This window comes from Podarcis vaucheri, assembly GCF_965113315.1.
Source record: "Podarcis vaucheri genome assembly, chromosome: 8".
Taxonomy (NCBI): domain Eukaryota; kingdom Metazoa; phylum Chordata; class Lepidosauria; order Squamata; family Lacertidae; genus Podarcis; species Podarcis vaucheri.
This window is the reverse complement of record NC_138766.1, coordinates 25,616,707-25,641,837: the sequence shown is the minus strand read 5'-3', so window position 1 is coordinate 25,641,837 and position 25,131 is coordinate 25,616,707. Positions and strand designations below refer to the sequence as shown.

General features: G+C 44.2%; 1 protein-coding gene across 2 annotated transcripts in view; it reads right to left on the bottom strand.

The window, feature by feature from the left end:
• Window positions 1–25,131, bottom strand: part of CDH20 (cadherin 20) — a 153,317-nt gene that overhangs the window by 5,409 nt on the left and 122,777 nt on the right. For both annotated transcript variants that reach the window (XM_082234332.1, XM_082234331.1), the window contains exons 4-10: window positions 24,165–24,284; window positions 21,269–21,436; window positions 18,109–18,296; window positions 13,890–14,143; window positions 9,417–9,553; window positions 6,964–7,085; window positions 4,667–4,784 (exon numbers count right to left, since the gene is read on the bottom strand). In XM_082234332.1, the coding sequence (XP_082090458.1) occupies window positions 4,667–4,784; window positions 6,964–7,085; window positions 9,417–9,553; window positions 13,890–14,143; window positions 18,109–18,296; window positions 21,269–21,436; window positions 24,165–24,284 (1,107 nt within the window). The remainder of the gene's footprint in view (window positions 1–4,666; window positions 4,785–6,963; window positions 7,086–9,416; window positions 9,554–13,889; window positions 14,144–18,108; window positions 18,297–21,268; window positions 21,437–24,164; window positions 24,285–25,131) is intronic.

Sequence of the window (25,131 nt, the reverse complement as noted above, 5' to 3'; positions counted from 1 at the left end):
GACATGCTGATCAGCCTTTCAGATGATGTATGTAATAGAATCACTTTATTGCAATGGGCAAACGCTAAACGGAATAGCGCTCTAACAATCCAAAGAAAAACTTATCTGTGTGAAAATTACATATCTGCTGTTGTGAAGAAAATATCCTGAACATTCTGTGTCACTTTTCAGCAAGGTGAACCGTGATTGGATGTACATGGAAATAACTGGAGGCTTCATAAATCTCTATTCCCCCTGTTTTTCCTAATGTTACGAAGATTGTTTTCACTACTAGGTGATGCTAAAAAAAGGTAAAGGACCCCTGATAGTTAAGTCCAGTTGTGGACGACTCTGGGCTTGCGGCGCTCATCTCACTTTATTGGCCAAGGGAGCTGACATTTGTCCACAGGCAGTTTTTCTGGGTCATGTGGCCAGCATGACTAATCCGCTTCTGGCGAACCAGAGCAGCACACGGAAATGCCGTTTGTCTTCCCGCCGTAGCAGTACCTATTTATCTACTTGCACTTTGACATGCTTTTGAACTGCTAGGTTGGCAGGAGCTGGGACCGAGAAACGGGAGCTCCCCCCCCCGTCGTGGGGATTCGAACCGCCGGCCTTCTGATCAGCAAGCCCTAGGCTCAGTGGTTTAGACAACTGGAGGCTTCATAAATCTCTACTCTCCCTGCTTTTCCTAATGTTTTTACCACTAGGTGATGCTGCAGCGCTGTTTATTTCTATGCCACCCCAAATGCAATTCTCGGAGTGCCAGTCCTTTTAATAATAATGTATCAGGTGCTTCAGTTTTTGCACCAAGTTCCCTTTTGCTGTGTTTGAATTGTTTTCACTGGGGTTTGGTGCTGGTTTTAGTTTGTTTTGCTAGGCTTCTGTGATTTTATTTCGGGCTATGTATGAATTAGCAGTTTAAAATGCAAGTGAGGCAGTTTTCCCCTGCTGAGTTTCAAGTCACATCTGCATATGGTTGCATGCACTAAAGAGGGGGTGTGGATGTCCTCACCTGGTGCACATTACCTGTTGGGTTTCCCTGTACCTGCAGCCCCCCCAACTCTTATTCGTGAAGTTGTCATCTCTGTGTGTGCTGTCACCTGCACATTACACAATGACTGTCTCAAATGCACGCACCTCAGCTTAACTGTGCAGGGAGTGTGTTGCTTACGTTTTCAAATCGGATGGAACCGAGGAAAAATGCATCCAACAGCAGTAGATATGAACTGTGGCTAATGTTATGTTTTGCATGGCAGCAGTGGAAGCTGGTGTAAATGGAGATGTGTGTACATGGCCTTAAGTGTTCTGTTGTGGATTTTCTTTTATGGTTTATGCAAACTGCTCAGAGAACTTGGCTGGGTGGGCGATATAAAAGCATAAGAAATAAGTAAGTCTGAAATGGCACTATCCATGCATCAGGAGCAAAGTATCAAATTATACTTGAAATTATTAATAATATATATATTGTAAAAAAAGGAGTCAAAACACCCTCAAAACAGGCCACTGATGACTGAGCATTCTGGTTGACTTGCACTGGGTGGGGTAAAATGGAACAGGACACTCCTAAGGCATATTATACGGAGGTCCTCTTGCGTTCTACTTGCCATTCCAACTGTATGCTTCTTTCTACACATGCAGTTGGAAGTACAGTGGATGCTCGGGTTGCGAACGTGATCTGTGCGGGAGGCACGTTCACAACCCGTAGCATTCGCAACCCGCACGTCCGTGGGTCATGATTCGGCACTTCTGTGCATGCACAAAGTGCAATTTAGTGCTTCTGTGCATGTGCAAGCACCGAAACCTGGAAGTAACCCGCTCCGGTACTTCCGGGTTCGGTGCGGTGCGCAACCCGAAATTGCACAACCTGAAGCGTCTGTAACCCGAGGTATGACTGTATCTGCTCACTGGGTCTGGTGGTGGGTGAGGTTTGTGGCCCACTGTCATCTTGCAGCCACGCTGCTGTACCCCACCCCCTTGGTCGCCACAGAGTTTTTCTGGGCTCCCGCCAAAACCCCCTTTTCAAATTGGCCTCTCTGTGGGATGGGGCAAGAGGAGTGGACCAGGACTGAGCAGGCTTCACTCCAGTCTGCTCCTAGAGGATAAAAGGGGCCTCGCGCTGACGCCTGCAGCACAGTCAGCCCCAGAGCGTCACCCACCCAGCTCTTTCTCCAATATTATCTTTTTTTTCCCAGGCTGACCTTTTTCCTTTCCAGGTCCAGGGGCATTGCTACGGTCGGATTGCTGCTTTTCAGAGCCGTGAAGATATTTCCCCTGCTCTTCAGGTTTTGTCTTCCTGGTAGCAATTGTCACAAATTTTGTGGTTTTAGGCCTTGGGTGGAATCCTTTAGTTCAACAACCAAGGAAGGGGTGTCGTGGTGACTCACCCTTTTTGGTGGTGGCAATATCAGGGCTCCCCATTAGAGGGGTCCTGAGGGGAGTCTCTGACCACAAGCACACAGCAGTCGGCCACTGAGCTCCCCTCAGCAATGCGGGAGGGGGCCAGCTGTGTAAAGGCAAGTTTTGAAGGGTCCCTAGTGCCGGATTTACGAAAAAGCTAACGCTCTCTTAGGGCCCCCCAAAAAAATTTACAGGAAAAACACACCTAGATGTACATTTCCAAAATATAATATAAAAAAACAAAATAAAACCTACCATATTTTTCATCCCATAGGACGCTCCGTCCCATAGGACGCACCTGGTTTTTTTGGGGGGAAATAAAGGGAAAAAAATTCCCTTTATTTCCCCCCCAAAAGCAGGTTGGGGAAACAGAACCAGGTCGAGGAACAGCGGGATGGCGGCGCTGCGCCTCCCTGCTGTCCCCCAAGCTTGTGGGGCTGGCCGATGTCTGCCCCACGCGGGGGGCGCTCTGCTTCAGGGCGCCCCTTGCGCTGGGCGGCAGGCTGCTATCTGCAGCGTGGGGAGCCCTGCGGGACCTCCCGCAGGGCTGCCTAGGCTGCGGATGTCTTCCTGAAGCCTGGAAAGCGAGAGGGGTCGGTGCCGAGCCCTCTCGCTCTCCAAGCTTCAGCAAAAGCCTGCATTCGCTCCATAGGACGCACCCAGATTTCCCCTTCATTTTTGGAGGGGAAAAAGTGCGTCCTATAGGGCGAAAAATACGGTACATGCAGCAACAGTGTTTTGTGTTGTGTATGGACCTATTAGGTCCATAAATTACCATATAGTATATATTCAACACAAAAACCAGTGACAGTTTCTTGTTGACAAGGGACAGCTGGACATATAAAGGGCCCCATTACCTTCAGTAGCTTAGGGCCTCGTCAAACCTAAATCTGGCCCTGAGTGTCCCCACATTCCCAATTGACCCTGTCTTGCCTCAGACCCCAGCTGGGGGCTGAGAGGGCTATACGCCCAATGCCTAAGCCATCTGAAATTTAATAAAGTTGTGGCCATTTTAATCCCAAATATGTTGTCATGTGTTTCCCTTGAACTGAGATCTGGCTCCCAGAGTTAGGTGGGAGACAGCATCTGGGCAGGCAAACTCCTCGCTTCTTAAGTACCGTATTTTTCGCCCTATAGGACGCACTGAGTTTTCAGGGGGGGGGGAATCAAGGAAAAAATATGATTTCCCCCCCGCAGCTCTGGGAGCAGCGGACAGGCTGCACGCAGCCTGTGCGCTACTCCAAGACCTTCTCCCTGCTTTTGCGGGAGGTGGCGGAATTTCCCCATCTCCCCCAAAAGCCCGCAGGAGCCCCGCATGACTCCTGCGGGCTTTTCGACCAGGAGGGAGAAGGGACTGAAATGGCCAGTCAGTCCCTCCTCCCTCCTCGGGGAAAAGCCCTCAAGAGCGGAGCGCTCTTTAAAGGGTGCAAGGCTCCTGCGGGCTTTTCTAGGAGGTGGGGGAATCCCCCCCCTCGTAGAAAAGCCAGCAGAAGCCGCGGAGCCCCTTTAAAGAGCGCGCGGCTTTTGCCTGCTTTTGCGGGAGGTGGGGGAATTCCCCCATCTCCCGCAAAAGCCAAAGGAGGGTTGGAGAGTAGCGGCAAGGCGTCACGCGCCTTCCTGCTGCCCCCCATCCTCTGGGGCTGGCGATGGGAGGAAGCGCTGCCTTCCCCCACCGCCAGCCTCAAAGAGCAGACTCTCCTGGCTTCAACAGACGGAACGTGAAGCCTTCGGAGCGCAGGCTTCGGAGGCTTCGCGTTGCTATCGCTGAAGCCAAGGAGCCTGCATTCGCCCCATAAGACGCACACACATTTCCCCTTCATTTTTGGAGGGGAAAAAGTGCGTCTTATAGGGTGAAAAATACAGTACCTAGGAAATGCTGTTTTCCGTGCTCTGGGTGGGTGCGGGGAAAGAGCCAAATAATAACCCCCTAGATTTCCCCTGCAATTCCAGTTATAAGCCTGACCTTTAAAGCATTTTGAGCAGGGCAACATTCAGAGAAGGTGCCCACGAGCATGACAACAAGGCTTGAATTTGCACGACATTGGCACATTTCCTCAAAATAAGAGAACCTGTCACTGAGAAATATGTAGACAGGGGGAAATTTCTGGATTGACTGTTCAAAGTGTAAAATAATATGTCATTTTATTGCTGCCCTTCAGGAGCAGGTGTCACTTGGCATCATTTGCAATGGCAGTCTCGTGACGCAGTGCTAAGTCCAAGCCTCCCAAGACCAACTCACTGCAGAAGACGTTAGTTAGCGAAACAAATGGGTGTCCGCTCCAATTACCTTGATTGTCCCTTAGAGTAAAGTTGGGGTTGTTAGCTGCCTCGGGAGCCAAGCTATAGTAGAAGTGCTGTCCCTCTTGTGGGTCGTCCTGGTCAATCGCGCTCACTGTCTGAATCAGCTGTAGGAGGGGAGAGCAAAACAAAGGGTCTGATGAGAGCTCCAGTGCAGGAGAAAGCTGTGTTTCAGGATTGCAATGAAAAGCCAAGCCCAGATTCATCTTCTTGAGGGAGCAGGGATCTATGAAGGCAATCAATATGTTGCCAGAATCAATGGTGAGTGAAATGATTAAAAACAGAATGGGCGAACCTAAGCTGGCTAAAATATGAGAAGGGCAAATTAACATTTGGATGTCCCATAGACAGGAGACGGAGCGTATGCTTTGTGTGTAGGAGGTCACAGGTTCAGTCCCTGGTATGCCTGTGAACCTTCCCCAGCACGCCCCCTTTCTGATAGTTCAGTGGGTAGAGCTTGAGACTCTTAACCTCAGGGTCATGGGTTTGAGGCCCATGTTGGACAAAAGATTCCTGCATTCCTTGTGGTCCCTTCCCAGCTCTGCAATTCTGAGTCTATGACACTGGAGCTTTGACCTTGAGAAGGAAAGAGCTGCTGAGGTTATGGAGTGGGAGGCTTTCAGAATCTGTCTCCATCTCTCAGGGAGGAAGATCTGAAATAGCCTGTGGCCCTGAAGATGCCCACCAGGATCATAGGACTAAAGAAACTTTGCATGTAGCTCTAGGAGACATTATACCTCCTAGACACAACTTCTGCTTCAAGAAGAGCCTTGCAAATCCAAAGGGTTGTACCCAACGGTTGTATGAGCATGAAGGCACCTCGTGCAACTGAACTTTCTCTTCCCCCCTCCTGCCCTGTGCCTCACTACAAACCTTCTTCTGAGGGTCCAAGGGGGGCTGAATGGTAGGGCTGGAATTAAGCAGAGAGATCTTGCTCCAGCTCTGCTGCTATGAGACCTCTCTGTTTATTCTCCAGCTTTCTGGAGTTGGATTTTCAGGCTGCAGGAGGTGAGGGTGAGGGGAAGAGAAAGACTGGTTGGATGAGCTGCCTTGGGTTAGTGCATCCACTGGATGCAACTCAAATACTTGCATGCTGCCAAAAATTGTAAGAGAAAGAGGGAGGTAAATCACTCATTCTGTATTTTCATATGAAGGATGCTTGCATGGTCAGATTTGTATTTAATTGCATTTTGGACTGGAAAAGGAGAAAAGAAAAAGTGCTGTTTCAACTTGTATCTAAATATAAAACAGGACCATGTGGGGACACCTTCACAGTAAACATTAACCACGGAGAATGTCAGAGAAAGGTTAATATATGTGATTTCTTGCAGATGTAGCTGTGAATGAAATATGCAGAACTGCACTGGGTAGTGAGAAATGAGCTAAAATGGAGTCAAAACAAATTCTCAATAGTTCTTTGGACTCAGGAACACAGGTAGCTGTTAAACAAACTCCATGCCCTGGCCGTACCTGCACCCCAAAGCCTGCATAATAACCCTGGAAGTGAAAAGGACACAATGATTTAGCTGATCCAAGTTAAAGGGTCTTCTCTGGCATTCTGCTAGTTCACCCACCATTATTTCTCAACTCAAAGGTAGCTCTGAAGCAGAAATATTAAGAGTCACTACTATGCTGGCATGGGACGCGGGTGGCGCTGTGGGCTAAACCACTGAGCCTTGGGCTTGCCAATCAAAAGGTCGGTGGTTCGAATCCCTGTGATGGGGTGAGCTCCTGTTGCTCGGTCCCAGCTCCTGCCAACCTAGCAGTTCGTAAGCACGCCCAAAAGTGCAAGTAGATTAAGAGGTACCACTCCAGCAGGAAGGTAAATGGCGTTTCTGTGCGCTGCTCTGGTTTTGGTGTTCCATTGTGCCAGAAGCAGCTTAGTCATGCTGGCCACATGACCTGGAAAAACTGTCAACGGACAAACGCCAGCTCCCTTGGCCTGTAAACCGAGATGAGTGCCACAACCCCAGAGTCATTTGCGACTGGACTTGACTGTCAGGGGTCCCTTTACCTCTTACTATGCTGGTATCGCACAAAACATGAATTCATCAGTCCGCACAGTGCTAGTTTTCTAGAAAAAGAGGTGCTGGAACTCATCTTGAATGCCACCCTCTTTCTCTTAGAAAGGCAATCGCACCCACCTGAGTTCAGGCGAGTTCTCCCTGGGGAAAAAAACCCTGGGTCCACAGGTAGTACCCTTAAATCCCTCTAATTTTGTAAGCTCAGGCTATACAGTGGAGTGTTCACACAGAGGATGGTGCAGTTTTTCTTAGCTTCTCTCACCTGTCCGGCTTTAGCATTTTCACATACAAAAGCCTCGTAGAACCTGGAGAATTCTGGAGCGTTGTCATTCACATCCAGCACTCTTATCGTGACAGAAACACTGCCAACCTGCGAGGGGTTGTCTGAAAGAAGATAGAACGAAGCAAAAAATAAAGATAAAAATCAGAGTGGCTTGGTCCTGGTGTAAATTAATCTTGGTGCCATGAATTACATTTGAGAGTTGAGGTTGCCCGAGAAGAGCAGGCAGACCTGCAGTGCGTTACAGCACATGTTGCGCTCTTGAGGCTCTGGTTTCATTACTTGATGTGTCTAGAAGGTCCGAGCCCACCAGGGATGGCTGTGGGCAGAGGGATGGACCAGATGACCCTCAAGGCCCCTTCCATTTCTGCAATTCTGTAATTCTATAAAATTTTTCTAGTGTGTTCAGAGGAGTAACTAGGCTCCTTTGCACGCTTGGCAAGGAGCTGTATCAGGGTCCCCTTGCAAGGACCTGTGTTGGCAACCCCCCTCCCTTAAACCCTTGGCAAGGAGAAATATTGGTGTCTTCCCCCAAAGAGCAGAGCAGCAAACTGGAGAACGTTTGGATGGCTGGGCAGGCTCCAAGCCAGAGTGGAGAGGCATGATTTTTGCACGCGCGCACACAAGGCTGCGCCCTTGGTGAGTGCCAACCTGCCCAGTCCCCAGGAATGCTCCTGAGTCGTATAAGTGATAATGAAATAACGTTAGTGGCATTTAAAGAAGCTCTGTAAAAACCCAATAAATATTGTGAGAAAGAAAAACAGGTGTGGAAGGGTATGTTAAAAGGCAATAGAAAATTTAGGAAATGTGCAATCAAAAAGTCTAATTCGGACGATTGTCAGAGAGGCTGAAGGAAGTCCTAAAATGAGAAAATTTGTTAAGTTGTAATGTGGTGCGATATGTATTTTGCTTGATGAAAATTAATAAAAATATTGAATAATTAAAAAAAAAGGAATGCTACTGAGTCTCTTACACAAAGTGCTTGTTGCATTTATGTATGAAAATTTGAAGAGCCAAACGTCCTCACAATTTCTGACTCAGATTGATAGAAAAGTGTTCCCACAACACAATTAGTGTTGTTGAAAGTGTGAATTGCTTAGGTTCATTTTAAAATGCAAACCAAACTAATTTCCTCCCCCATCGGATGAGAATGTGACACAGATAACTTTTTTGTCTGCTGTAATGTCTATTTCCAGCCAGTGTTTCATCCACCGAAACTCTAAATATGTACGGGGGCAGAAGGTTTCTCAGAAATGCCATGGTAGTTCTCAAGCAACAGTGACCCCTACGTTTCGGTACATATCTGAGACCCTAGTAAGCAGCTTTCCCTGCCCTAAACACGGGTTTATTACAAAATTATTTCTAGAGGCCACTAAAAAAAGCAAGCAAGCAGATGGTGATAACAGTCGCTTGCTACTGGCTCAAGGAGGTTTTGAACCAGTGACCTAGAAGTGAAAGGCTCTGAGCTCATTAGCAAATCCCTGAGCCATTCAATCCTTCCTGATAATGCTGCTTTCTACTCTGATAAGCCCTGTAATATTCAGAGCATCTGTTTTTGCTACTAATAGTTCTTGGGGCGAGAGTGCGTGTGCTAGCTCTTATCTGAACAGCATTTTTTTTTAATTTAAAAAAAGCAAGAAAGAGAAATTAAACAACAATTCCCTTGAATGCTAATGGTTTGAGTAAACATTTCATTTGCAGACCTCCCTAGGAGCGTAAAAATTAAATGCTACTTTCATTCCCTCAATCAGATGCAAAGCGTGGCTTCCACTGCAGTGCATATAAATATGCATGTCATACGGCTTGTGTAGGCTGAACTCGGGCTGTTTCTTAACTGCAGTGAAGTTATCGAGGAAGCAGTCCTATGCCCACGAGGCTGGCGTAGAGCAAGCCAGTGTAAAGTTGCACCACATCCAAACCCCATCCTAAGCCCGGCAGAAGGAGAACAAGCCTTTAAAATAAGTGTTCTATGCCAGGTTGCCAAGTCACATGACTGAGTTGAATGGGATTATGATCCAGCCTATGTCTCCTCTCTCTGGTCCTACCCCAGAATATGCCCCCTTTTGGGGACTTACGCTGGCCTCAGCTCAGCAAACTTTGGCTGAGCTGAACAAGTTATGTTGGCTTTGGCTGAGCCGGGGTTGGGGTCTCTGAACCAGGAATTAGCCAGCTGAGCCAGAAATCCACAGTGGATCTTGCCATGGGATTGGATCACCCCAAGAGTCTGCCAGAGTTGGCTTTAAATGCTGGTTAAATTGGAGCCCCAGTAAAATACATTTGGAGATAACTGGGGTAAGGAACGTGCTTACTGAACTCTTGTGTTTCCATATTAACAAACAATAAAACATAATTGAAAAGAGGATAAGGTGGAGATAAATGTGCAGCAGCCCGAAATGTTGAAACAAACATATTTGCATGGTTTTTGTTCTCCTTACTCAGCTCCACGGCCAGGACGGTGATATTGTGCCACAAAATGTCTTCCCGATCCAGAGGTCTTGCAGTCATCAGAGCACCTGTTGCAATGTCGACATAAAAGAAGCGCCCGGGATCACTGCTTCGATCAATGGAATACCTGTAAAAAAGTATACATTTAGAAGGCATTACTGTATATGCAAGGAATAAATCATTCCTAATCAGGTTCATTAGTAACTTTTAATTCTCTGGTCTGCTTCTAGTTCAGACACTAAATTTAAAGCATGGCTTGATAATTTGTTTGATTGCTTTTATCCAATAATAGTTTTTTTTAATAAAAACAACAACTAGAATAGCAAGAAAAGTTGAAAACAGTTATAACTGACAGTGAATAATAAATACAATGCTCTGTTCTATTATACTACTGTATAATAGTTATTTTCACCTGATCTGAAAATGAATATAAGAACTGAAAAAGCTACAGAAGTGAAAATGAATAGGGATATGTTGCAACTTCATGTGAGAAAAGGCAAGAGAGTATGAGACTTTCTTTCTTTAGTTTAGGAAAATAAATGACAACTAAGATGGACAAGGACTTGCGGGTGGCGCTGTGGGTTAAACCACAGAGCCTAGGACCTGCCGATCAGAAGGGTGGCATTTTGAATCCCCGCGACTGGGTGAGCTCCTGTTGCTCGGTCCCTGCTCCTGCCAACCTAGCAGTTCAAAAGCACGTCAAAGTGCAAGTAGATAAATAGGTACTGCTCCGGCGGGAAGGTAAACGGCGTTTCCGTGTGCTGCTCTGGTTCACCAGAAGCGGCTCAGTCATGCTGGCCATATGACCCAGAAACTGTACGCCGGCTCCCTCGGCCAATAAAGCGAGATGAACGCCGCAACCCCAGAGTTGGCCACGACTGGACCTAATGGTCAGGGGTCCCTTTTCCTTTACCTAAGATGGACAAGAGTGACGTTTACCAAATTATGAATATTTGGGGAGCAGATAGGACATTTTTTCCTACACCAGACCCAAATAAGCCAATTGGCACGGCAGGTTGAGGACAAAGGGAAATACAGTCACGTGGTATCATATGTGAAGATTCAGTTCTAAGGGCCACACATATGCAAAAATTCCATATAATCAAAATTATGGGGGTCTCTTCTGTGTCTGCTGTCTCCCCTCACTCCTCCATGCGGAAGGCAAGAAGAGGGAAATGAGCAGAGAGACACAGAGGCAGAATGGATCATTCAAAAATATTAAATGAAATCGGATCCATTGTACTGGGGTTCATCTGTGTTAAAATGTGTATCACAGCTTGATTGCCTGATGATTTTTTGAAAATCCATTTGACTGCCTGAGCCAGTCTCCCTAACTAGCAATATGAGAATCATAAAACTGGCCTACCCTCTGGTGTTGTTATAAGGACTGACCCACTGTTGCATCTGGTAGGGCGGGGACAGATGCAAAGTATGTTGACAACATTATATATCTTTAGGTGCCAGGCAAAAACTTTCCTCTATAACCAGGCCTTTGGCCCTGAACTATCCGTGGTCTTTTAGCAGTGGGTGGGAAGATTTTCATGCAACCACTACCCCCAGCTCGGTTTCAATGTATCTACGTGGGGTGTGTTTGTAAGTTGCTTTGGGTTGCCTTGGTCAAAATCAAGTGACCAACACATTTAAATAACAACAATAAGTAGAGAGAGAGAGTGCTATACAAACAGTGAGCTGCAATTTGTGGCCAGTGCTGCTGCACAAGTGGAGTTCTGCTCACACAATGGGATTCCTCTTTGCTCCTGTTCCTTGCATGACCCCAAAATCTGCCCCACAGATTCTCCCAACTCTTTGGAGAAGATTTTGAGGGTTTACAGAGAGCTGGGGGAGGGGAGGGTAACGTCCCATTAAGGAAGCGGAAGTATGTTGTGCAAGCAGAAGACCTGTGTGGGACGCAACCCAATGTGTTCTAATTGTGCAAGGGAAGCACGCGGCAAAGGAAACGCAAGGCACACAACATTGTTGGACTGCTTTCAAAGAAAGAAGCAGCTTTGTTTAGTCGAAGAATAAGAAGAAGGGAGGAAAAATCATCATTGTGAATGCTCTCTCTCATTTTTAAAATAAAGATGTATCCCCCCAGTCTGCTAGATTTATTAAGGAAAGCCACACAAAAGCTTTAGATTGTGAAATAATGATCTGTCTTGCAAACACCCATTAAAAAAAATTCTCCTCTGACAGTTTAGGGCTAACTTGTATCTGAAATTGAATATGGCCTTGTGATTAGTGGTGCAACATTAATCACTGGTGTCATGCAGCACAGGTGGAGTTTTTCTACTGCATTCTTTGCACATGTTTGCCTATTATTAATAATTGGTTCTCAGCACTCGAGCCCATTGAACTGTTTACATAATCTCCCTTAGTCATTCTGAATTAATCAGGCCATGCCTTCAGCAATCAGCATCTCCCAATGTGGGCAATCCAGATGTCAAGAAAGGCAGGGATAAGAGGATTTGAGAGTTTCTGGTGCGTTCGGTGAGTATTCTGGTAATATGGCCCACCTTTCTGAAATTCCGTTGACAAACATAGCATTGCCCTTATTTATTGAAATAACCACTGGAATCCCCGAACATTTTCCGGTGGAATTGTGTTTATGGGATGCCCGCAAAACCAAATTATATCAGTTATAATTCAGCTGTGTACTACTGGCATATCATGGGGTAAGACTAAGATCTATTCATTAAACCATCTATAATACTAAAATTGTAAGTAGCCACATTGGTCTATTGGGGGCGGGGGCAGAGAATCTAATAGGGCAGACTGAAATATCAGAAAGTTGTGAGCAAGCTTTCAAGTTCTCCAGAACTCTTGTTCACACTGTCTGTATTTAATAAAACATCCTGTGAAGGCTGTTGGAGGCTTCAAACTTTGAGGATTTTACAGGGTAGAGCACAATATTTAGCATGTAGAAAGCCCCAGGAGAATATGTGGTGGTGGTGGTGGTGGTGGTGGTGAGAGACACAAGAGTTTGTTATTTTGAAGACACAGAAACAGAGACATCAGGGGGTTGCCAGAATGTGAAGTGCTTTGGTGTGCAAAGTATGTCTGGGCATCTGATGCAGATTTGCTACCTTGTAGGAGTTCCCCTTTTTTCCTCCCTGTGCTATCTGGTTATATATTTATAAATGAAGCAAAAATGTCCTAGGCCCTCAGTGCTCTGTCACTCAAAGGAAACGAAACCCCTGGAATGTGTCACTCCCGCCCCGGGGCAGCTGGAGAGTGCATAACAATAGATCACTGTGCTCACCAGACTTTCAAGAAAGAAATTCCCTTTATTTCCACATCTATATGAAGACCCACCTATCCCAAATCTTCTTTTCTATCTATAGCCCATGAAGCTTTAAAGAAACTATAGCAAGGGCTGCATATTAGCACACATCCCCTTGGCCAAAGTCTCCTGCTTCGAGAGGAAGATGAGACATTGTGGTAAGATTGAGAGACCTGAAGAAAGGAGAGCACGTTTCCCCTCTTTTCACATAATAAATTATCACACAATCATTACTCAGTTGCTCTGGACAGTTCCAGATGTCTTTCCTCAGGCAAAACTTCCATGACAAGGAGCTTCAGTTTCCTGAAATTTGTGGGAGGCCTAGACTGGGCCACATGTTACGCTGGTCATGTAAATACATACTGATGAACATTTACTGTTCCCAACTCGGAAAGCCATCTAATTAGATGCTAATTTGATCCTGACTTGTTTTTAGGAGGTAATTTAATTATTATTTGATTTTATACAATGTTATGTATTTGATGTTAGCCGCCCTGAGCCCAGTCTCGGCTGGGGAGGGCGGGATACAAATAAAAGTAGTAGTAGTTATTATTATTATTATTATTATTATTATTATTATTATTATTATTATTCTCATTATTATTATTCTCAGAGTGTAACAGGGTAGAATGGGATTATTTTGAGCAGGGATCACCTAAACCATCCTTTTGTTGCCTGAATAGTAAGCTGCAACCTCCTCACTGACAGAGACTCAATACCATCTCCTCACTGACAGAGACTCAATACCTAAATTGATAATGGTTAATTAACTCTGGATGCACTGGAGAGAGCCAGTTCTTAAATCTTGCCTCTGATTCACAGAGGACAAGTAAATGGTGATTTTGCCTGCACAAAATAATGTATAGCCTTGCTAGCATCTAAGGTTAAGCATTTATTTGAAACTGGCAGATTAATTTTCTTCAGCCTTTTATATGTGTCTGTGGGAAGGGGTGTGTGTTATTGTTTCATTTTAATTATTTACTTGTTCTAATTCTGTATTTCATTCTGTGAACTTGCCCTGAGATCTTATGACGAAGGGTGGCATATAAATCCTATTAAATAAAGACTAATAAATTTCTGAATCTGCATTACTCCCCTAAAGCAACAAGAACAATCCTAGGAGTTAACATAGTGGATATTTAGGATGATGGGGGGGGGGAGAGAAACAAGGAAAGAAAGGAACCTGATGGAGTTGTTGGTCACATCCGGGTCCTTGGCATAAATCATTTGTATGGTGGTCCCAATGTCCACATCTTCAGGGACTTCCACGAAATAAAAGCTAGGCTCAAAGAGTGGGGGTTCTTCCACATCCTCAACAGTGATGTGTACAGTTGCCGTGTCACGGAAGGGGCCCAGGTTCAGGAAGCGCATTTCTAAGTGGGGATTGGCACCCTCCACCTTTAAAGTGTAGCTCTTCTTACTCTCAAAGTTCAAGGGCTGAAGACGAAGAAGAAATAAAGCATTAGAAGACCTCCTCTGAGACTGGACAGAACATCTTGAGCCATACCACCCAATTCCTTTAAAAGAAAACATTTCCCGTTTAAACTCGTATCACTTACATTGTATGTAACCAGCTGGATGAACACGACAGCCCCACAACTTTGCTGCTTTCATTTTAACAAAATGCATCCCAGATATTATTGTAATAATCAGGTGAGGGTTGTGCAAGCAGTCACAGAGGATAGCCAGGTCTAGCATGTCATCTTGTGCCCCAGTCCAGTTCCAGCAGTAGCCAGGATTGGGCGCCAGTATATGTGTCCACCACACAAATCCAAATAGGAACAGCAAGAAGAAGGCTTTGCTCTTTTGAACTCAGTTTTTTTTGTTTTTGTTTTTTTTGCAAATTAGGCCCTTCTAAAGATACAGAGCTGCTACAGAGAATTCTTGAATTCCCTTATGGTGGAATCACCAATAGGGTACCCCCCCGTAGAACTTAATTCATGGACAGGTTGATACGGAAGGAGTCAGTCTTTCAGATATTTGGGTCCCAAGCCACTTGTCAGCATAAGCACCATGAACTGGGCTCAGAAACTGACTCGCAACCAGTGCATTTTTTCAAAAACACTGGTGTTGCACAAGTTCAACCAGCTATTCCCATCCGCTCTCTGGACACTGCATTCTGCACTTGCTGCAGCTTCCAGACAGTCTTCAAGAGCAGCCCCATGTAGAGTCTGTTGCAAAAGTCCAGCCTGTAATTTGCCAGAACATGGGCTACAGTGGTCAGGTTTTTTCCTATTCAGGAATGCCCATCGCTGGTGAAGCAGCCATACCTGAGAGGAGATACTCCCTGACACTGGAGCCACCTGGGCTTCAGGTGACAAAACCGGATCAAGGAGCACTCACTCCCCCAACCCCCCCCCCCATATACCTGCTCCTTCAAGGGGGTGCAACTCCATCAAGGACAGGCTTTCTGCCCACATCCTGGACATGGGAGCCCACAGTCCACAGCACCTGAGTCTTATCAGGATTCAGTTTAATACCCCACACCTAGCTATGTGTGTTAAGCACTTTGAGCATATAACAAAAATGTTGTACATAATGCATTTAATTATATTTTAATTGCTATAATTCAGCCAGGGTGAAGCACCATTAATTTTATTTATTTCAATGTGGGAGAGTTAAGCACATGGCTTAGCTATTCCACGGAAATTAGCGACATTCAAATGTATTCTGTTTTGGCTGTTCTTCTAAGTCCTTTATTATTATTGCCTAAACGTTAGAGGGAGGGCTTTATCACAAAGCGAATCCGGTAGTGAAAGGCAACCGTGCTAACGTGTTCCTCTTGCAGAAGACATTCTTTTTTTCCATGCTGGTTTTTCATGCCCTTTCTTGATACAGTTTTACATGCGAAGGAAATTGATGCCGATAATTGTACTGCAGTGATACTTAGCGTGCACTTTTTATGTATAACAATAAAATGATAATTGAAAAGAATCTTAGCGGCAAGAGCAAAGCGAAGCCTAGGAATGTCCAAAGAACCTTCATAAAAGTGGATCTAGAAATGGTTGCAAGGGTCTTTTAGAGCATTATGAGGCCTCCTGCTGATAATTTAATTTCCAAGAATACAATGGTTATACGCTCTTTACTTTTACATAATGGGTAGTTTAATGCTGAATATTAGCAAAATGGAATCCTTGTAACTGGCACAGATTTTGATCAAAACAAAATGTGTGCTTCTAAAGCTGTCGTCTTGGTTTTAGAGGCAAACGCTATCTTGGAAGAAGTTCAAATCTGTTTTCTGAACTGGGTTTTTTTTTATTTTAAGCACAAATTGATAGTTTATAGTTACTTTAATTTTGGGGATTTGTATCTTCTTGAGGAAGGCATATGCTGAATGGAGGAATGCATTAATTAACATAGTCAGCAACAGCTAATCCCAGTTTGCTAGCAAACACTCAGCAGGGAACTATGCCAGTCTAGGAACATCCCTCAAGAACAATACATGATACATGTTGTCAGAGCTGCTTGAAGATCCTAGCTCACAGAGGATCACGCTAGCCAGCGATCATTTAGTAAAAGTCTTTATTGAATTACAGTTTCCATTCTCACGCTGCTGCGCGCAACTCTACGTCTAGTAGCTAGATCGACGAAGCTCCGTCTGAGTCTCCGCCCCGTGCGCACCAACTTAATATCCTAGCCCTGCTCCACCTTTTCCGCCTGACTGTCCTCCTCTGGGTCCCTCTACCCCCCGGGGCTTCTTCCTTCCGGGATTCTTCTGACGCTGACCCGGACCCTCCTGCCTCCTTGCGCCGGGCTTTAGGACCTGGCTCCCTTTCCGGGCTGCTTACTGCGCCGCCTTCCTCTGCATTTGAACTTGGCGCGCGCGCCCAACCTTCCACTTTCCTCTTAACCGTTTCTTCGCTCCCCGATGGAGGTGTGGCCACTCCTGACTCATGCCCTCCCTCCTGTGGTGAGCTGCCAGCGCTTGCCCCCTGGCTCCCTTCCTCTTCCCTGCTCTCTGGCGGTGACGCTGGTCCCGATTTCCAACTGCTCTCCTCTGAGTCCCCTCTGGCTCTATCTTCCTGAGGTGCCCCCCTAGACTCCCCCCTTGCCCTGGCCACTGGTGCTCCTTTCTGTGAATCCTCTGATTCACTGGAAAGACTCGGAGATCTCGGGTCGTCGTCATCACTCATCTTTTCTTCTGCCTCCTCCCCTTCGCTCTCTGTTTCCTCCCTTGCCCTTGCCTCTGCTCCTAAACCCCTGACACATGTGTTTGCAGATAGATAGATGATAGATAGATGTATATGTGTGTGTATTACATTTTTGGTATTATGCATCAAATATCTTACATGTCCAAGTGAAAATGTAATGGCCCACTGAAGCCAGTGGAAGAGAATTCATTCCAATGGGACTTCACCTGGAACAGTCCGAATGAGTGAACAAGAGATTTTTTTCAGACTTTAGAAATAATTAAAATTTTAAATGAGCAGACAAAACTGAGTAATGGCACAACTGAGACTGTCAGAAGGATGGTTCACATGCTAGTTTCTTTCGGAGCAAACTATTTGCTACATTGCAACCACATGCAATGAATTCCTGCTGGCATGTTTCACTTGCAACGTGTCCTCCGGAAAGGGCCATTAACCTTTCCCCCTAAAACTTCCCCCTAACACCCCTAGCTTCTTTTAACTTGATGTTCTTTTAACTCTGCCTATGCCAGCCTCTCCCAGAATGCGAAAGATGCGAGAATGCTTTTAATTTGTACAACTGATTGCTTCCCCCTTCTTTTAAAAACCCATTTTAAACTGATTTAAGTTAGGATCCTATACTATATTCCCCAAGTTGAAAATCCAGACAAAGTTTTCCCCAGACATTTTGCCAATTTCCTGCCCAATTCCCAGATGTATGGCAGCCCTATCCTAAACTCAAGAGTAGGTCCCATTGAACTCAAGAGAAGTTACTTTTGAGTACAGTGGTGCCTCGCAAGACGAAATTAATTCATTCCGCGAGTTTTTTGTCTAGCGAATTTTTCGTCTTGCGAAGCACAGTGTCGGGAAAGCTTTGGAAAAGCTTCAAAAATCACCAAAAAACTCAAAAAAGGCTACCACACCGCGTTCTATGAGTTGCTCCTCGAAGTCAAGTCGCAACTTATTAACGGTGTTAAGAAAAAGGAAACAAACTTGCAAGACGTTTTCGTCTTGCGAAGCAAGCCCATAGGGAAATTCGTCTTGTGAAGCAGCTCAAAAACCGCAAAACCCTTTCGTCTAGCGAGTTTTTCGTCTTGCGAGGCACCACTGTAGACATGAATAGGATTGCACTATCAATGGACTTAGTTGTATTAGTTGTAGAAATGGTATGCAAAGTAGTAATAAAAGTACGGTAATTACAATAACAATATTTTATCGCAACGGAAATTGCATTTACAGTAATGGTTGCACATTGCGGAGGAATGAATGTGTTACCTTTCTCACTGTGATGACACCAACTTGGCGATTAGGCTCGGTGGTAATATCAAAGACATCCAGTCCATCCCCATCCACAAAGCTGTATTTCATTTCAGCATTAATGCCTTCATCCAAATCTTTAGCAAGGACACGGCCCACAGTAGAGCTAACTGGAGCAGACTCCAGAACACTCATCTGATAATGTTCTGGGGGGGGGAGAAATGTTAATTGTGAAATAAAATAAACAAGTTCAATAATATTTAAAAAGAGAACAATGCCGTCAAAATTAAGCCTTTGCAAGCTCCATGCTGATTTCAGTGGAAATCAAATCATTTAAAATCAAAACGCCTGAAAAATGCCTAACTGGCTGAATTCTTTATGCCCTAAATACATTACAAGACTTACACCATCCTAACTATTTCTATTCAGTAGGATTGCAACCTTAAACTCTGAAGTTCCTTACACTGGGCTGTGGAAGCACATGGTCAACTCCAGTGTAGAAAAATCCAAACAAATTTAAATCCCCCTTTCTGAGTTTCAATAGCTCTCTTGACATATCGGGGGCATATTTAAATTGTTCGTATCAAACCATCCGTTCTTCCTGTGGCAAAGCTGATCTGAGAGCAAAACTTATGCATAACCAACAAATCTACAGAGTAAAAGGTTCCCCTTTGCTCCTTTGAATACACAGTAGCTTCGATTAATTCCTTCCTCTTGCAGCAGTATTTATTAACTCAAGAGTTGCACTTCAGACTAGCGCAGCAGGAGGAAATGGCAGTGTGTAATTCTTTGACTGAAAAGTAAAGTTGGTAGGGACATGAACAATGGAAGGCAACACCCGCCCCCCTCAAATGCAAGTGCTTAATTAATTGATGAGCAGTGTGATATTTTAAATTTTAAAATGAGAGGGAATTTAGAAAGTACGCATGGAGCTTTCTAGGGTATCACAGGAGTGTTCATTTTGTTCACCATCACCAGTGAAACACGTCAAACATTTCACAAGATAAAAGATGGAAGTAGACTCCAGTCCTCAAGAGCTGATGACACAGTAAAAGCACAAACCTATGACAACAACTCAGAAGTAAGGCCCATGGAATTTAATGAGATTTACTCCCAGCTTTTAAGATGAAACATGATTCTTTGCTGTTGCTACAATGACTATCGTAGGTACCAAACCAGTCTGAAAGTTATCAATCCTGATGAGTTGGGATGGGGAACTCACAGCACTGCAGGTGCTGTTGGACTACAACTTCCATCTTCTCTGACCACTGGCCATATTACTTGGGGATGAAAGGAGTTGGGAGTCCAATAACAGCGCCACAGGTCCCCCAACTCTGATACGGAGGGAAGTTTAGGTAGGAAGTGAAAGTCATTCTGTTGACTCGTACAAGACTCGTTCCAAGATCACCTTCATGAGAAATCTGCTGGAACAGAATCTGAGAGCCCAAATCTGTTGATGTTGTTTATTAATTATCGCAATATACTTGCAGGTTGAAAGGTTTTATGAGAATCAATGAATCTTCATAGGAATGTAGCCAGTATCTAGGGACACAGTGAAATCTACCCAGTATTTAGGCTGTTGACTATTTCTTAAACCTCTGAACTGAAGTTGAGCCTCTGTAGCAGCTGTGAAAATTTGATGCCTCCTGAAATGGTTTAAAACTGCATGAGCAACTTAAGGTTATATTCTAATAACAGGTCTGCATCTTTTGGGCCACATTTTGTGCTGCTATGGTTTTCCCAGCAGTGATGTATGGAAGTGAGAGCTGGACCATAAAGAAGGCTGATTGCCGAAGAATTGAAAACTATTTTATGTTATCAGAAATGAATTTAGTTTGATACCCTTCATTTAAACATGCAAAGGAATACACCCAAGTAAAGAGACAAAGAATAAGAAGAGGAAAGACCATTAAAAAAAAGTACAACACTTTTTAAGGAATCCTCAGCATCCCTTCTTTGCCTTTGAAGTCTTACTAAGGCTGGCAGCCACTAATGCTTCCTGGTATCCACTTAAAGCTTCATTCAGTACTAATACTGGAACTATCCATTCCTGATTTCTTCCCCACCATTCGTCTTCCATTCTGCTCTCCTATACCTCCATCAAACCTCTCCTTCCCCTTCACCTTATCATACATGGGAAGCTGCCTACCCCTTTGCCTTGATGCCAACATTTCCTTTTGTTCCTCCTCCTGTTGTTCCATCATGGTCCCCTCAAGTCCATCCAGAACTCTGTTGCCAAAACCATTCAACTCTCTGATCGCTCTGAAAAGCTCTAGATGTTTATCCTTAATCTCCAATACCCTTCGCAGGGTTCTCACTCCCTTATTGCCCTGGTGTAGTAGCCCTATATTCCTCTGCCTGTATATATGTGTGCTCCTCTACCCCCCACAAACACCACCATCCTCTGCTGTGTGAAGATCTCCTGTTCCCTCAAATGACTGTCTCCCTTGCTGTTTCCTTTGCCCAGAACTGCCTCTCCAGATCTGCACTGTTTCCAAAGCCTTCCTCAGAACCCACCTTTTCTGTGAGGTCTATGTGAGCTCTTTAGTTCTTATCCCCTACGGCAACTAATCCTAAGTACTGATAAGTGCAGAATCTTGCCCTGTTTGCCCCTGCCTCCATTTTCTTCGTGTCTCTCTTCCACTTCACGTCAGATGTTAGACTGCAAGCTTCTTGGGGTGGCAATCTGTCTTCTTGATTCTTCAAACCATCATTGTTGTTACAGATAGGTAGCCGTGTTGGTCTGCCATAGTCAAAATAAAAAAATTCCTTCCAGTAGCACCTTAAAGACCAACTAAGTTAGTTCTTGGTATGAGCTTTCGTGTGCATGTTTGATTGGTATCTGAAGAAGTGTGCATGCACACGAAAGCTCATACCAAGAACTAACTTAGTTGGTCTTTAAGGTGCTACTGGAAGGAATTTTCATCATCGTTGTTGTTGTTATTGTTGTTATTATTGATAAGTAGTAAAGCACATATTTACTGTGCAAATATTTTGTCACATCTTTTTATTTGGGCAATGTGCCAGAGATCTGCATATTGTGATGGACACTTATTGTGTGGAAATCTGGATAGCAACAAAACAGCGCACCAGGGGAAGAATACCCTGGAATTAAGAAATGTCCATTGAGAAGCTCCGCCCCCCCCCCAAATGCTGAGACATCGTGGCTGAGACTTACTCTGTGGAAATCTGGGTGGGTTGTCATTGACATCAGACAGGGAGATATTGACTGTGGTCGTCCCAGCTAATCCTCCCAGCTGTCCGCCCATATCTTTGGCCTGGATAATCACTTCATAATATTCTTTTGCTTCTCTATCCATGTTCATTAGCGCTGTCCTAATTAAGCCTATGAAAACGGCAGGGAAAAATAAAGACACACACAAAAAGACATTTAATTGAATAATGCACACAAAGTAACACATTTACTAACCCGAGTATTCAATGGGAAATGCTTCCTTTTCAAGACGAAAAGCAAAGTTTATTGGGAGCCACCCAGAAAGGCATGCCTCTTTGCAGAATCAGAGTGGACTATACTCTCAAGATACCCGGAACCAGATGCAACGCTGGTCCGCAGCCATGTCGGTGGAGTAATTTGTCATTCACGGAAGGAATTGCCATGAACAGATCACTCGGGAGTTAGTGAAAGAAGGGCTAGAGCCTAGTTCTTCCTTTTGCTTCATACAGAGATTACAGTAGGAAACAAGTACATCTTGTCTTCTTATATATTCTAAATTTGAGTAATTTGAATTAGCGAAAAGACACATTTTAGGTTGAGAGATAAGGGCATGCCTGTTTATTTTTTCAGGGCTATTTTAATTCTGCAACAGAGAATACAAAATAAAATGTTAAAAACAACCTTTCCTCCTAACATTGACAGCTAGCTGCTACTTCTGCCTTTCTTTCTTTTTTTAGTTATTTCAAATTTCCTTCAGTATTTTTTTTTAAAGGGCACCCTGTTGGTAATGAAAATTAATCAGTTATTCATTTGAAAGGCAATTGATTAATCAGTTAGAATCCTCTGAATGGTGTGAAGTTCAAATAATTACTCTTCTGTGGTCATGCTATCATTAGGCGCATATCTGATTTTGTGCTCTTGGTATTAGAATGCATATTTGCTGTTGCAAACAGGTTATAGCGGTGACTGAAGCTCTAATGTAATTAAACCAATTGTGCATGGCATGCAAAACAATGGTTCAGAACTTCATTATGCTTCTTCAAGAGATGCCTGTGCTTTTGAATGTGGAACATGATGTGTAATTAAGCTAATTGCAATTAGGGATATGCATGCAATGCATGACAGTGAATCGGAGCTACACTGCAAAAGCTGCACACGGAAACAGAGGCAGGATTAACTACCCCATAGTTAACATCCAGGGTTGTTGCAGTTAGTTTCCCTTCCTGAGAGTTTTACTGAAATAGAACATGAGGTGGCAGCAAGGTTTCTCTGATAAACCTTGCCAAAAATGTCCGAGTTCAGCTGCTACCTTTGCTGAATACTATTGCTCATGGTTGTAGAAGAATGGACCCCTAGGGCTAAACCTCTCTGGACTTTTAGGGTAATATTTTATTATCTTGCTTTTTGTCTTTTCCTCAAAGGACCCTGGTGGAATAGTCGATCTCTTTATTTTTATTCTCAGCTTAGCATCTGACTTCTTTCTCTCTGGATTTCAGATTCCCTTCTTTAAGAAACAAAGACTATAACAACAAAACAAAAGCACTGTGTTTGGCTTTTAGGGGACACAACACTTGTGGTAGTGACAAAACAACTATTATCATACAAGGCACTGTAATCTTACATGCTGGTAAATTTTTATAATCATATATAATGCAGTTCGTCTTGTCTACAGTAACTATCATATCTACAGTCTTTATAATTCCAGTCCTTTGATGCTTCAGCTTAACCTTTGCACTTCACTGCATTAAAAGCAGATGCATGCACTGGATTTCCATGCTCAGCCACAGAGTCCCCCATTCCAGCACGCCTAAGTGCTGAGTGATAAAATGAATGGACTCTGCTTAGTGATCTGGCCAGGCTAAGTAGATGGCCATGCCCCGCCCCCCTCCCAGGCCATTGCGGATTGGCTCATTTGAAGGATGGGTTTGGCGGGAACCCGTGAGCCTCCACGGCGGCCAAAGGGATTGGGGAAACATTCTAAAATGGCATTGTGGATCTGGGCGAGAGAGGAGATGCCGTGTCGGGCCGCAACCGCTGCTCACTGGCAAGACGGAAAGCGGCCATTGCTTGCTGTTTGATTGTTAACACTTCTTATGTCTGTGAACAATCATTCATCCAAGGAATTTACAGGGTTTTGTTTATTAAGCGTCACATCAACACACAAGGTGGCTTAGCCTAAAGGACAGTGAATAATCACAGATCACCCTGGCAGCTGACCTGGATTTGAATCTGGCTTCTCCCCCCCAATACTCATCATTGTGGCTATATGGGGCATCCTCACACACTCATAAGAGTGAAAAGTTGCTACGCAGCTTCATTCGCATCTGGCTGACATCAGGGTCACATTAAGTTTTCCAGGCCCTGTTCTCAGTTTAACCCACAGTATGGTGCTGAAACTGTAGTTTTTGGTTTGGCTGGGGATCTTCACCTAGAGATTGATGAGGTCAATTTTTTATCATGTTCTTTCTATTTTACTTTTCTACAGACTTTGATAACATTGACCCTGAGGGACCGCTAATACAGGTCACAAGATTGTTCTCTGAAGCCCGTATACAACTGTTAACTTTGCTGATTTCCCCCGACATTCATTCAATCTTATCTCTTTTGCGTATTTCTTCATTTTATTTATGTCATTTCCCACACTTAGGATCCAATGCAATGTCCACCGAAGTTAATACTTCTTTTTCCTTTCCATCGCACCAGCCTACAGTTGCTGCTGGACTCGACACATCATTTCTCATTCATGTTTTTAACGCTTCTTGGTGCTTTATTGAGAAACAATGGGTTGCATAGTCTTTGATGACTTGCATTTTGAAGATGAAGCCTAAGGTGAATACTGAATGAAAGTTAATGGGAAAATGTCACATTCTTGGCTGATTTTTCTCTTGAATGAAATTACCTGTTCTGGAGTCCACAGAGAAATATGGCTGCCCTTGGAGAATGCTGTAGACTACCCTGGCACTGTTCCCGTAGGTAGGATCGTCAGCATCTGTTGCTGTCACTTGGATAACGGAGGTGCCTGACAAAAACAGTGTAGAACCTTGTTAGATTTGTAGATGTGGAGAGAGGACACAGATCTAACTATGTTCAGTGAATTATAAATGTCCTGCTCTACAGAGTATTTATTTAGGAGCCTGTTCTCTTTCTAATGCTTGAGGAATTTACGCACATAGCTCTTAGCACTAATGGGGGTTACAAGCACAAATCCCACCAGACATCATTGGATCAGTAAATAATCTATTGGATAACAGCACTTGTTGGTGAACTGTTAAGACCCACAGGGTGCTAAACTTATCACCTTCTTTCTATTCTATAAGTCCTTCAGCTTTAAAATAAAACTTTAAATCATACTCGGTACTCTGCTACTGAAAAAAAGGATTATATGATGCGGAAGAGAAGAACAATATCATAGGAAAAATGAGAAAGTCCCTTTAACAAACTGCGTTCCAGAAACATCAACGAAATATCTTATGAAATCTGAACAAAGAATCATGACTATTGTAACAACCAAATTACATCTGGGCAATTAAATTGCATTTATCTAAGTAATGTCATTCCCAAAAGGCGAAAATGGATTGTATTTGCCAAAAAGCTTAATATTTGGGTGCAGAATTCTGAGAGTTGAAAATCTTAATTGGAGGTGCGGTTCTTTGTCTCATTGTTCTTGAAACCTGATGGCCCTGGTACAGGCTTCCTCAACCTCAGCCCTCCAGATGTTTTTGGTCTACAACTCCCACAATCCCTAGCTAGCAGGACCAGTGGTCAGGGATGATGGGAACTGTAGTCTCAAAACATCTGGAGGGCTGAGGTTGAGGAAGCCTGCCCTGGTAGTTTTTATGCATGAATACTAATATAACATCCATGCA